This window comes from Chamaea fasciata, unplaced genomic scaffold, assembly GCF_029207755.1.
Source record: "Chamaea fasciata isolate MVZ Bird 193981 ecotype frontalis unplaced genomic scaffold, bChaFas1.0.hap1 SCAF_2, whole genome shotgun sequence".
NCBI lineage: Eukaryota > Metazoa > Chordata > Aves > Passeriformes > Sylviidae > Chamaea > Chamaea fasciata.
Window position 1 is genome coordinate 107615188 of NW_027094087.1, and position 14289 is coordinate 107629476.

The following is a 14289-nucleotide window of genomic DNA, read 5'->3' on the forward strand; positions in this document are numbered from 1 at the left end:
GAGAGAAGAAAAGAAACAGAAAATAAAGCAAACCTACAGAGCTCTGCATAATGGATCTTGTTGCTTACATTCTGCAGTATTGTCAGAGTGATTTCTATAAAAATAATTCAGAGAAAGTTTATATAAAGGCTAAAATCTAATTTCAATTGTTTTTCTGCAAGAAATATTTCACCTACCTGCAAATATATCTAAAAAAATATTCTGCAAGCCACTACAGCAGACATAGAGCACTATTCTGAGTTTAAACTCTTCATATGTTTTCCATGATACCTAAAATGCAGTGACCCAGTCCAGCATTATGAACTACTCACTTACTTTCCAAGCTCACATTTTAAATCAGGTAGGGCAGTTGGCGATGGCTTCTCTACATAGAACTTCAGGGCGTACCAAAATTCCCCAATCACATCTGACTGGAATATGACACTAAAAACAGATACAGAAGTTTAATATGACACCGTTTTTTTCCAGATCATTAAAAACACCCCAAACAGATTAAAATTCAGGAGAAACCTAATGAGTTCAACACAGTGAGTTCTTAAATTAGATCATATTTTTCCTCTAACACTTCTTGCTGGTATCTGAATTCACCTACCAAGTCTAATAATATTAAGAATTACCGATGCAACAAAATCTCTTCTTCATCTTTCCTAAATTCTACCAAAAAATTCATTTGTTGTTTGTAGTTTTTGATATTATGCTTTTATCAAAAATACAACTCAAATATATTTCAGCTTATAAGAGTAAACTTTAATTTCATTTCAATATCAGGGTATTTTCTTTTTAGCCCTTTTGAAGGGCAAAGTAATAGAAACATTACACACTACTTTTAAAAAGGAAAATCTTCAAATCTAGTGCTAAAAAAACGAGGAGTAGATATAGACACATTGATGTGAGCATGGCAAAGATATATACTTCAAGGAATATTCAATATATTGTTTTGAAATACAATCAAGGATTGTCATGACTGAAAATTGGTGTTGCTAGGTGAGATATGTACAGCAATATATTTAAGTTACAGACATTCTAATACAGTCCTTTCCTACTGTAGAATTCCTTTTCTATTTCTTGAGGATTTTTGAGTAGCTGAGTCATAAAAACATTAAAGCAAACCACATAAAAAGCATATAAAAACTTAGAGGAAATGCACTGTACAAACTCATGACCTTCTAAGGATGAGTTCTTTTTCTAAATTATAGATAACTATGTCTATTCCATGACTTTATGGTTCCAGACTATCCCCTGTGCCAACAGAGCTTTGAAAGTGAGCGTAAAACAGCTCCAGGAAAGATTCAACCATTTCAAAAGGTACACCTGCCACAATCCCTTTTTCAACAGTTCTTCCCAGCTGCTAACATAGCAAAGGAAACAGACCATGGCTTTAGAAAAAGAAGTTAATAGTGTGGATGTAATGTGGAAGTACCTCTGTCCAGCTGTAACTGCAGCCTGTGGGAGCTACTGCAATTTAAAAGATCTATTACACACTTCTAGAGCAAAACTGCAAAAACATTTGGAGAAGGTCCACATGTGCTTCATTTCACCTCCGCATATATTCCCTATGCTCCAGCCCACCAAAGCTGAGCCCAAAGTTCTGGTCAGTTAAAAAAACCCTTTATCATAAGGTAGCATAATTTCTACAATTGCCCACAGGGGGAAAAAAAAAAGAAAAAAAAAAAAAAAGCAAGAAAGATACTTACTACTAGAGTTATAACAGTACTCATTTTTATAAAACAGTATTATTTGAATCTGTATGACTCAATGATACCTGACATTATTCTGGTCTTTGGAAAAATCAATACAAGCAAATTGAATAAATCTCTGAATGGATTTTGACTTGGCAAATATTCTTTCAAAACTGGTCAGATGTTTCTGCCCTCCTCTTAAATCACCACCCCGTCCCCATATATTTGCCAGTCAGTTGAGCTAACTGAAAAACAGGGAATTGTTTTTCAATCAGCCTTTAGACTAAATAATGCTTCAGTAACCAAATTCCAGGAAAACAAGCTTTGCAATTCTACACTGTTCAATTACCTGCTGAAGGGTTAGCTAATTACTTAGTTAAAACTGAGACTAAGAGGTCATCTGTCTTTTTACACCTAAATATCATACCTGAAAGTTTTCACTGGGATTTCAAATGTAATGAAAAATGTTTAATTTAAAACCTCTCCATATTCATTTAGTAGACCATGATTAAGTAATGGAAGATCAGAAAGGTAAACGGATTTAAATGAAGACAGTTAAAGGGTTCTCCACCTGCTTTAGTTATGTTTTTACAATTTTGTTCCTTCTCAGAAAAAAAAAAAAAGAAATTTTGCTATTCCCTTTAAAGAACTTTAAAATCTACAAAACTAACTATTTATCTGAATTTTTTAAGGGGGGCTTCTGACATTAGGTAAGTTTCTAAAACATTGTTCACTAAATTGTAGTGAACTAGAATAACAAGGAGTTATTCTAATGCTTTTCCCCTGAGAGCAAAGCTGCTGTTAGGAATACAATATGTTTAAAGCTGAAAATTTTCTTAATTCCATTTATTAACTTTCATGGGGGTTTTTAGGGCAACATTTTCATCAAGCGACTTAGGTTTCAATGAAAGTAGTTCATTTCTTAGTGAAACAGCCACAAACACAAGTATCAAAACTCTACAACATACCTTCCAGCAAAAGAGCCAAGAGCAGCTGCAGAAAACTGTACGTGGTATGAAAATGTTTGTTTGGGCTTGAGAACGAAAGACTTTTCTCCTAAAAGGGATGGATGGTCCAGCAGCACTCTCATCTTGAGAAGTCTTTTGGTAGGATTAGTGATGGGAATATTAATTCCAACAGTATCCTACAAAGAATAAAAAAATCTCCAAATCACAAAATTAATTATGAGTTATTACACAAAAAAAGATATTTCTCAAACCAAGTGTATGGTGCTTACTCATTGTTTACACTTAGGCAAACTCAGGCTGCACCTTTGTTTGATGTGTGAACTAACCCAAAAAAAAACAAGTTGCAGCAAGAAACATTTCAGACAACCCTCAAATTGTAAACTCTTTAAATTCATAAATATGGAAAAGTTCAAATCTTCCTGGCTGGTTTGCATTCTAACAATCCACTTCACCTTCCAAGATATGTCCAAGGCTTGCCAAAATACACCTTTCAAGCCCATCTGCTGTAATCCCAAGCAGGTAAAAACTCCAAGCTGTCTCCCAACAGCCAAGCACAGACAATTGGAAATACCCACTTCACAAGCTGGCAAACCATTAGGCTGAAATCTCCTGGATCTGATCCCTTAATTTATAAGTTACATCATAATACCTGAAATTAAAACAACACCACCACAATAAATATGCCCTCTCTTATTCCTTTAGGCCATTTCCCTCACCAGTGATTTCCATATCTTTGTTTAAAGTCTAAGGGAAGGACCATCTTTCCTTGACCACCTGGAAAACATCAATACTATTAAAAATACACAAAACCTCCAGTCACTGTAATAAAGCAGAGCCAAAATACGGCCTCATTAGATAAATATGGATATTTTTCATGTGGAACACCTTTAGGATGATCAGGAATTGGGCAGAGACAGCTCACTCTGCAGAGCTCCTACATTTCAGCAGAGTTCCCTTTGCTGTAAGGTTAGAAATGTAAATTCGTCCTACGCGCCCTGTGTTGTATCAGTATCAATACACCTCATGAAATAAAGCACTTTGAACAGACCAGAAGGACTGTACTTATGAAGGCAGTGCACTGTGATAATCCAGGAGGCACACCTGCAGTTTAAAATACATATCTTCCATTTATATACATTCGTCCATAAAAAACACACAAAATCCAAAAAGAACAATATGTGTTTATTTCTCTGTACCTATATTTGTGTCTACTCCTATTTTGGTCCCTTTCCTTTGCTCTAACCAAGCAGTTTATTTCAAAATGCTTGTTGGTTTGGCTTTTTTTAACATATAGTGATTTGTTTCTCACAGCAAAATTATTCCACATATTTTTTTGTATAAAGTAATTCAAGTTGTACTATGAAAGGAGAAAAATACAAAATGCCTATTAAAATTAATAACACACTAAAAAATGAATTTCAAATACTTTTATGCCCCCACACAGAGCTGCCTCACACTGATTTCAGCCCGCCAATGATTTGGTAAATTTCTATATATTTCCATTTATAGACAATGACTACTGTAATATACATAAAACACATTTAATGATCTACAGATGGCAAGACTATACCAACAATTTAAATCGTTTAAGTGCCTTGTATCAGTAAAATGGGATTTAAATTTGCCATAAAATATTTTAAAGCTCAGATTAATAGTTTTTACTGGTGTAAACAAGTTTCTAAATCTATCTACCTTTTTATTACCAAAGGCTTCATAACAATTTTATAGTAAAACATCTTCATGCTGTGTTGAAGAAATACTTTTACAGTAAAAAGGAAATATGGGACAGCTGATTTAGGAAAAAAGCAGCAACTATCAAAGAAATCCTTTTAATCTTGTACGCAAAGGAAATTTTACATCACCAGTATTATCATAGAACACTATTCTCTTGCCAGTATAAAATGCTTAAGATTATATATTTCCCTGGAATTTCCCAGGAAATTCTAATTCTGGAATTGCCATACACATTTCAATGATCTGCTGCTTCATAGATGGTAATAAGAGCAGATGTATGTTTATCAGCAGAATACATAAATAATTTTTATTTTGTTTTACATTTCTAGGCCTTATTGGATTGTTATGGAGCCATATAACTAGGATAAAGAACAAAATGCCCATGCAATTGCTAAGAGTACTATTTTTCTTGAAAGTACCATTTTATCAGACAGAATGTGAAAGAGGAACATCACAGGCAATTTCCAAACACATTTATAGTCATTCATTTAGTTCCACATTTCAGTGCTGAGTGTTTTATAAACATTTCGACAGATGAGAAATGTAAAAGTTGAGAAAAGAAGAAAATTAATCTCTTTCCTCAAACATTTCTTGTATCAAGGCTGCCAGTCGCCAAAATACAGACATTTTTGTGCAATATGTCATGCTATCATTCTTTAAGAACTTTCAATTACCCACTTCTTGTCCAGTGCAGGTTATTTAGAATAATCTCATCAGAGTTAAAATTAAATAAAATGAAATGTAAATATGAGATAACATTTATTCTCTATGGAAACTGAAAAAACAATTGACTGCTAACACTTAATCCTACATTAATAGCCAAAGTCTATGCATAGATTTAGTACTCTGTAAACTAGACTGTTTCAAAAGATACTCACCTTCATCAACTGATCATTTGTGATACTTTACTTGTTTGCTGAAATATTTTCCAGACATATTTTATGCCAAAGACCTTATCATCATTCCTTTCTCTATTTCCTTCTTTGAGCAACCAGATCTAATTTATTTAAGTCCATAATATGCAATTTTACTTTTATTAATGTATACAGTGCACTGAACTATCAACTAATCCTCTTCTAAGTTCAACAAGCTAATTTGCATGGACACATTCTACAATTACTGTGTAATTGCAGAATTACACTGTGTACAATTATTTGTGCACAACAATTCTCTGTGTTCCAGCTTCAGTAACAATTCTATTCTCACCATCAGCAGGTACCTGGCCCAAGTGTCTAAGAGACTGATGAAAATTCTTATTCTTTAGAACTGTTTTCAATTAAAATCCAGTTTGGTTAAGGAGATGGCATTCATTCCACATTGTCTGAAGCTTTTTTAATCCATAGATCCTGAGGTGAAAACATTTGTACTTGCTGCCGAGTTTGCCAGGCTGTGGCTATAGAAGCAAATTTTCAGCTGAGTAAGCAGCAAGAAAATTATTTTTATAGGCCTGGTGAGATAATGCAGCAGAAATTCTTCCCTTTGTGCATCCTTTTCCAAATCATGGTTCTTCTAGATGGACAAGTAACAAGTGCCTTATTTCTCTGCACTGCACCTGACAAGCAGGAATGTTGCTCACTCAAGGACTGAACTTGGAATGGTGGCAATATCGTTTAAAAAACAGATCTTTGCCTTCTCCCTTCCTCGGGCTCAAAATGATCAGAGCTTTCAACCTCCCCATCAGTGTCCATATGTCAGTAGTAGGAGTTAGTCTCCTGCTGTATTCTCATCACTAACTCATTTCTGTTTCTTGGAACAAAAGAGGTTCAAGTGAGCTGAGCGGCAGCAGTTGATGACAGTTTCAGGGCCACGCTGAACAGAGCTCAGCTCAGTTTGGTCAAACTACTTCTAGAAATCAGTTCTGACTCTTGAACTGCTTGATGCAAAGTGCCCCCAAGTCACACCTCACTGCCCTTTTCTAAACACACACTCCCAACCCAGGCACACACATCCACACTCAGCTGGGCCCTTCTGGCACTGATCATTCACACATGGAACTCCTGAACTCCTCTGTCCGGAGGGGCTGAATCCTTCAGGCTTCCTTCTCACTCCTAAGTCAGTGGAGAAGATTTTTGTGAGGTGAACCATCTCCCTCACTGTACAAGCTCCCTTTTTGGTTGGTTTGTTTGTTTGCTTGTTTGTTTTTCTCTCTGAGATGCAAATGAATTGCCAAGAACACCCTCTCCTTTCCATGTAGGGTTATGAGGCTATAGAACCACAGCATTGCTATTCGCCTGATACTGTATTTTCCCATTTTACTTGGCATATTTTGCCTTACAAAATATCAGCCTTCAAAAAGGCACCAACTATTCATCAGCAGTGAAGTCTACCAGAACAGCAAATTGAACTGCTTGAAATTTAGGACTAAACACCTTAAGCAAATTATATATTTGTAAATCTTGCTTAGCAAGGAATCCATTCTTATTACTATTGCAGTACAGGAAATTAACTAGAAGGAAAAAAAATTGCATAGGACATTTAATATCAGAATCTCATAGGGCAGTGAGTTCCAGGTTTAAATTTACATATAAATTTGCATAGAAAAATCACACCGAATTGAATTTCTTTTAGCTGAAATGTGCATTAGTGCCTAAGTAATAATGCCCTGAAACAGAATACAGCAATGATTAGTTCATAAGTTATTACAATAATTCTAAGCTCTCTGACTAAAAATTACTACACTGTTAACCTCTTAATGGGGCCTACATATTGTACCAAGCAAACAAACTGGGAAAACAATGTTTTGAAAGAGATGATTACAAAAAAAAAAATTTCTTGAATGGAAGAAAAGGAAGAGACTGAAAAAAGCATTACATTTTATAACTGAATCTTTTTATAATGTCCTCAGCTCCACCAAAAGATACCATAACCCACACCAAACTGATACTACAATAATTTATACACATATAGGAAAACTAATGAACTAAATAATATGCACATACTTGGATTTCCATCCAAAGATAAAAGATAGATAGAAAAGTAAGATAGATAGTAAAGATATATTGAAAAAGTTGTATCAAAGATTAGTTGAATGCTAAGTGAAGTGCTATTTTAAGATAATTATAAGGAGCATATCTGACAAGGGGATACAGACTGACTAAAAGTAAAATTAACATCCCAAATTCCCACAACTGAGAAAGTAATAACTATGCTCACATCTTAATGAATACTTTTTTGAATTTGAAATCAAGGACACCTCTGCATCCATGGAGACTGAAGCTCAATAACTGTCCATACTCCTGAAATCACAGGCAGATTTCCTTCTCAGATCCAGCAGTGTTAGAAGAAGAAATTACTAACTACAGCTACTTTTTGCCAGCAGCTATACTGAAGATTGGCTGATCACTTCCAGTGATCAGCTCAGTTGTCTAAATCACCTCATACAGTAACCCGGCTTATCAAAGCTCAGTTGGGTTTGACAGCCCTACTAAAAATGTAGAAGTCAATCTTTTCCATTACCAGAATCAATGGGGAAGGAGATCACAGAGTCACAGAATTTTTTGGGTTGGAAGAGACCTTGAAGATCATCTTGTTCCATGGGCAGGGACACCTTCCACCAGACCAGATTGCTCAGAGCTCCATCCATCCTGGCCTTGAACACTTCCAAGGATGGGACATCCAGTTTCTCCAGGGAACCTGTCCCAGGGGCTCACCATACCCACAGTAAGAAACTTCCCCCTAATATCCAAACTAAATCTACTCTCTGTCAGTTTGAGGCCATTCTCCCTTGTCCTGTCACTGCATACTCTTGTAGAAAGTTTCTCTCTGTCCTTCCTGGAGGCTCATTTCAGGTACTGGAAGGCCACAATTAGGTCACCTTGCAGCCTTCTCTACTCCAGGCTGAACAATCCCAATTCTCCTAGCCCTTCCTCTTGGAGAGTTGCTCCCTCTAATCATCCTGGTGGTCTCCTCTGGGCTTGTTCCCAGAGGTCCATGTCCTTCCTGTGCTGGGGACCCCAGAGCTGGATGTGGCACTGCAGGCTCTCACCAGAGCAGAGCAGAGCAGAGCAGAGCAGAGCAGAGCAGAGGGACAGAATCCCCTCCCTCACCTGCTGCCCACGCTGCTGCTGATGCAGAGAGGACACCTTTGGCTTTCAGGACTGCAGAAAGATGGGCTGCTTCTGATATCTGACACTGAATTAATGAAACAAAGGACCAAATTATTCTTCAGAGGATTTCACAGGAAAATCATTTACACCTACTTTGTCATCAACATTTTTGGAAAGCATGACTCAGCAAGTGACAGATTTCAATACAGCTCCTATTCATCATTTTTACGGGTCACTTTGCTGTGCAGATGCATGCACACAATATATGAGGTGCCAATGATGGAAAACAGTTTGAATCAAATCAATAGATATTTTTACACTCCTTGGGTGATAGGACTATTTTTGGTGATGTAAATCCAGGGTGCATCTCTCAAAAACCGACATTTCTCTTGTTTTTCAGACTGTCCTTTCTCCTTCAGAGACTGTCATATCCACAACACCAGAACAAAATACTTAAAGTCAGTATCACTCAATAAAAAGCACTAGAAAGTGCAACATTCCCCAGTGGGAAATGTCCTGTTCTTAGATAATGAAGTTAAGAGAGATATCAGTGACTACTGCATTTTCAAAGTCAGTTATGTCTCATGGAGTAGTAATATGCAAACTCTTCTACAAGCATGTCATCACACAGAGGTACCTGCCCAAAATCAGCTCAAAATAGCGAAAATCAGCATTTGCGACCCTTCCTTTCAGGCAAGTTAAGGAGATGCAAAATCTAGGATATATTCAATTTCCAAATTGCTTCTGATATATCAGGTAGACAGTTTGCAAAACCTGTATTTTTCAATAATTTCCCTCTGATCTAGACTAAATCTTACTCTCAGAGATCTTTTTTTGAATGTAATTCACGTTAAATGTTTAAGTAAATCTGTGTCATTCCCTTATTTACCACAGAACTGCACTATTATGCCTGGACTCTGAATGTCTACAGCACTTCAAGGTTTAATTCCTGAACTAATTGTATCTGCCCATATAATGCTACAACACGTAGCTGTAATTATTTTCTGCTGGTCTCACTGATTTGTTTTCAAGTGCTACATAAAGTCACAATAATGTCATAAATTCACAAATCCAATAGACTAGAACATACTCTGGAATGCTTGGTGAATGCTGATGATTTCTGCACATTTATAAAGTCAGTAACTGAAACCACAGAACTACTTCCAGGAACTTATTCTAATCTAATTAGCCTATTACTTTACTACTGGATTCATATTTAGATCCAACTGTCCTGGATTGAAAATTTGATGTGATGACGTTAGAAATCTCCATCTGACATGCAACTATAAACACGACAAAGTCTGTGTCAGTGAAATGCTGAATATCAGCTCGCTCAGAACTGACTAGGAAAAGGCAATGACCAGCACTGCCCATGTTCCAGTGCTTGAAAGACTTTCAGAAATACTTGATAAAAACAAACTTACAACCACTTATCAGAACCCAAAGTTAGAACAGCAGCAGGACGAGTTATTACACTATTTCCACCAACTTTAAAGACTCCTGCTAAATGTGGAAAAAAATATTCTGCTGTGTGCCTCTACTCACAGCTCATGCTGGTATGAGATAACTAAAAGTATTTCTTTACTGTAAAAGTAGTAACCAACTCCAATAATATCTCATTTTATTGAATTTTTATGACCATACTAATGAGGTAATTTACATCTCAGCTACACCACCTACCATCAAGTTACTCAATCAGTGGAGGTAAAATGCTAATTAATTTTACTGTCTTAGATCTTGCACCTACTGTGACTCTCTCAGTCTGTAGGTCTCAAAATAGATTTTTAAGGAAGCATTTCTTCACAATTTAAAAGATCATAATTATCACTGGGACAAAACATGTAGAGGTAGAGATAATTCTAATACAAAGATGAAATTTTCAGGGTTTCTGCTGAGAAAAACTTTTTCTCCTGAATTTTCTTGGAGTAAAATTCCTCTGATAAAATCTTTCACTCCTAGATTCTAGACACTTGCATTCTTTAAATCTAACTTTTATTTTTGGCACATCTTTGCAGTCTCAGGAGCCAGACAGTGTTATAATATGAAAAGAGCTTCTTAAATGTTCATAGTTTTTCTGAAAACAGAATTATATATAAATCAAAAGGAACAATCTCTGTAAGAGTTATCTTATTCTTTTCCTTACTATGACTCATAAGATCAGATAAACTTTGAAAACAGCCTTATTACTAGCTGTTGTTCCAAGAAAAGTTAACTTTTAAGCCCTTGAGGTTTGCTCACAGATTACTGCATCACATGAAACAATAAATGCTGCATTTATATTGACTTCTGTGTGTGAAATGCTAGAGGTATCTGCAGTCTGTCCCACACAGTTCCTTAGCAGTTACTCTACAAAAGTAATGCAAGCTCACTACATCCCAGGGTTTATTAATAATATTAGCATCTATACATTATTTTTTTATGGATGGTATCTCTTTCTAGAACCTCTTAAAAAGCAAAAATTAGAGCAGTCTGAACCAAGGCCCACACTTGCACTTCCCTGGGTCTGTGCAACCCGACTACTTCTGCCCTCAATCAGAAAGAAACCTGTCTGTCTATATGGGGAAGATATTGAAGAAAGTGTTTTTTAGATTATCATGACTCCATGCATCATGGAGTGACAGTGTAAAGCCCTTTAAATACTGATTTCTCCACATTTCTGCCTGCTCAGTTTTGACCACCTGGCAGATCACCTTGTGAAGGAAAGAATTGCTACTACAATTACCTGAAATATACTTTTTTTTTGGCATATCCACATGAGCCATTATTTCATCCTTTAACTTTTATGGAATAAAAGCTATCGCCTGAGGTTTCACCTTCAAAACTTGGGTAAGTATCAATGAAGAGCTTTTAAATTGCTATATTCATCCTACAGCCCCATTCTGCTGTGTAGGGCTCACACAGAGCAGATCTGCTGCATTCATATTTCTAGACTGCCAAAACCAAGACAATTTGAAGGTTGGAACAATGGGAATACCCTGCCTCCACTTAGATCTGCATGTGAACAGCAACCCTGTGCCAGTGACCCTCTAAAAGCACCACGAAGGGCTCAGCAGCAGTGTGTGAGTGCTCTGGGAGCCTTTACAAACAGCAACAGCAGCACAAGTTTCAACTCACAAGAACCAATCTTGTGGAAGTGTGGGTGAGCAACGTTTCAGAGATACATTACCAGTTTTGGGGGACTCATGTGGTTCTAAAGGACTTGAGAGAGAGAGAGAAAAAAGACAGATTTGGCAGAGAAAAGCCAAAACTATTGTCTCCACGCTTATGTGGACACCAAACACAATCCCTTGCAGGCTTTGGTTTTATTAAAGCAGAAACTAATAATTCACTGTTGGAAACAGACCTTCCCCTCTGGCTTATCGCCTGCTGTACAGATCCTGCTTGGAGCTCACATATTAGATATTTCCTCTCAAGACAGAAAATACTTTTTTTCAAGTATATGGATTAAAAAGTCTCTTGACACAGTGAACCAGTGATATACACTTAGAATTTTCTCCATGAAATAGACAACTGCTAATGAGTAAGTGCTTAAAGCAGTAACTAACAACCTTTCAGACACTTTACATCAAAATTTAAGGATCACCTTCTTTCTTGACCTCTACATGCAATCTGAATAAATCTATTAAAATATTTGCAAGGCAGAGTAACTACAGGAGTTAATATTTCTAAACAGTTTGAGATAATGGACCTGAATTTATCAGCCCAAGTTACGCCTCTGTAATACTGTTACAAATTAGGAAATAAAAGTAAACACCAAAGTAAAATACAGTAACAAAAGTTTTAATTGTAAATTTGCACAGTGTTTTCAATGGTTGAAGATATTAATAATTATCAATTGATAAAATTAAAAGTATGGTTGCTTTCTCTGCATTTAGAACTAAAAATATGTACCAATGTACAAACAACTCATAATGACTGAAAGTGTTATTTAATAAATGAGAAATGAACATAAAATAAACTTTAATTTGACTTGAAATTTCCTGCTTTCACAGATTGTTCCTTTGCACTGTTAAAATTCTTTTTAATTTATCCTTTCTAAATCCCATAGAAATATATAAATGATTGCTGAGTAAATATTCACTACCTCCCTCTACGTGAAATGAGTAGTGTTAATTTTTACTCCCCATTTTCTCAAACAGCTTTAGCTTGAATTTGTTCAGTAGAAATATTTGCTGCAGGAAATCAAATTTGTGGCCTTGAGGTGAGTTATTTTTATACAGATAGGTCTGCATTTTCAAGTAAGGTAGTCTCTATGATCACTGAGACTTTAGCTTTTCTTTAGTCTTCTAAGATTCCAGTGAGAACGATTTTCATTTACGTTTACACCAGGAATTCAAATCAAGAAGCAAATTCATTTTTAGAAGGCTGGAGAAAATTCTTCAGACAGTAACAGACACTGGGCCCTCCTTTCTGCTGAGGGTGGTGACTTAAGCAAGTGTCAGAGATTGTAACATTTACACAGTCATTCTCTATTCTGATTTAAATAGAAGAGGAAAAATCTCAATTACTTTTTCAATAGACCAAACCATCTAAAATAGGTAGGGCTGTAGACTAAAGTAAAAACATCCAGAAAACTGTGTAAATTAAACCAAGTAATTCCTGAGTTAATGGCATTTTTCAAACTTCAACACAGCACCTGTTTTCAAATCAAATCCTTACTCAACTAGCTTTATGTACTTACTTGAAGTTCCTGATTCAGATGTTATGAATATTTGTATGTGTAGATTAACTTGTTGCTTATTGTAATGATCTAATTTAATTATCACTGGCTGTTTCAGAAGCTGTGCATACTGTCCATAGAAAGCTAGCAGAAAAGAACAACTATCTGCTTTAACCCATGTTCTAGAGATGCAGAAAAAATTTATTTGCTAAAATATCATTTTATTTGCATAAAAATTATTTTATATATTTGATATTATAAAAATCTATTTGACTTTCACGCCAGAATTTTTAAGTTGTATTCTGATCATGGGAACAGAGCAATACTATTTTGGAGAAACAGGACAAATTCTTACATTTTTGTGGTAGTACCTCTGCCAAAACAGTCTTAAAGATAGAGCTTTCTGTTATACAGATGGATAACCTTCACAGAAATTGAATGAATAATAAAGATCCCTTCTTCCTATTCCTTCATCTGACACAAGGAGAACAGAGATTTCTCACCAAGTCACATTAATCACTGAGGGGGAAAAAAGTGCAGTAGCACCAGTTTTCTTGGCAGCTCTGAAAAATGGCAGGACAGGTTTAAAGGTTATACTTCTGCAGAAAAAATCACAGAAGGTCACTTTTAAGAGCCTCCAAACATAGCTGGAAAAATTACACTTAACTACATTTTTTTGAGAAATTCTCACTGTTCTCTTTCATGTTTCTCTCACTGTTATTTATTTATTTTAAAAAATCAAAATGAAAAACCATCAAAAAGCAAGCCCAAACAGAAACATAAAAAAACCCCACCCAACCTTCAAAGTGTACATACAATCATGTTTTGTCCTGAGCCAAAAATCTAACTTAAGTTCCTAGGACTGATAGAATGACAGGGAACAGAGTTCAAACATTACATTTTCCTTTCAATAATGTTACTTTACTACTTACTTCAATCTGTACTCCAGGCCATCATTGGGCAAATTTTTCTTAAAAAGAACTTTTTCCATGGACTTGCTGTGTTTAATGGTTGAGGAAAAAAACCCTCTTGTTTCAATTGCTGAGCTCCAGGGGAGCAACAGCAGTTATGGACACAGGGAATTGGTAGTTTCATTATTCAGGGCCATTCTCTTTCTTCACATAACAGCTATGTTATAGATAGATATGACCACTTGCCCAAATGAAACATCCCCTTTAATTACTTGCTTTAGATCTAGCCTC

The 14289-nt window shown here is 35.9% G+C and overlaps 1 protein-coding gene across 1 annotated transcript in view; it reads right to left on the bottom strand.

The window, feature by feature from the left end:
* Positions 1 to 14289, bottom strand: part of CFAP47 (cilia and flagella associated protein 47) — a 263998-nt gene that overhangs the window by 80467 nt on the left and 169242 nt on the right. Inside the window, exons 52-53 of the mRNA XM_066176999.1 lie at positions 2648 to 2823; positions 316 to 423 (exon numbers count right to left, since the gene is read on the bottom strand). Coding sequence (XP_066033096.1) covers positions 316 to 423; positions 2648 to 2823 — 284 coding nt within the window. The remainder of the gene's footprint in view (positions 1 to 315; positions 424 to 2647; positions 2824 to 14289) is intronic.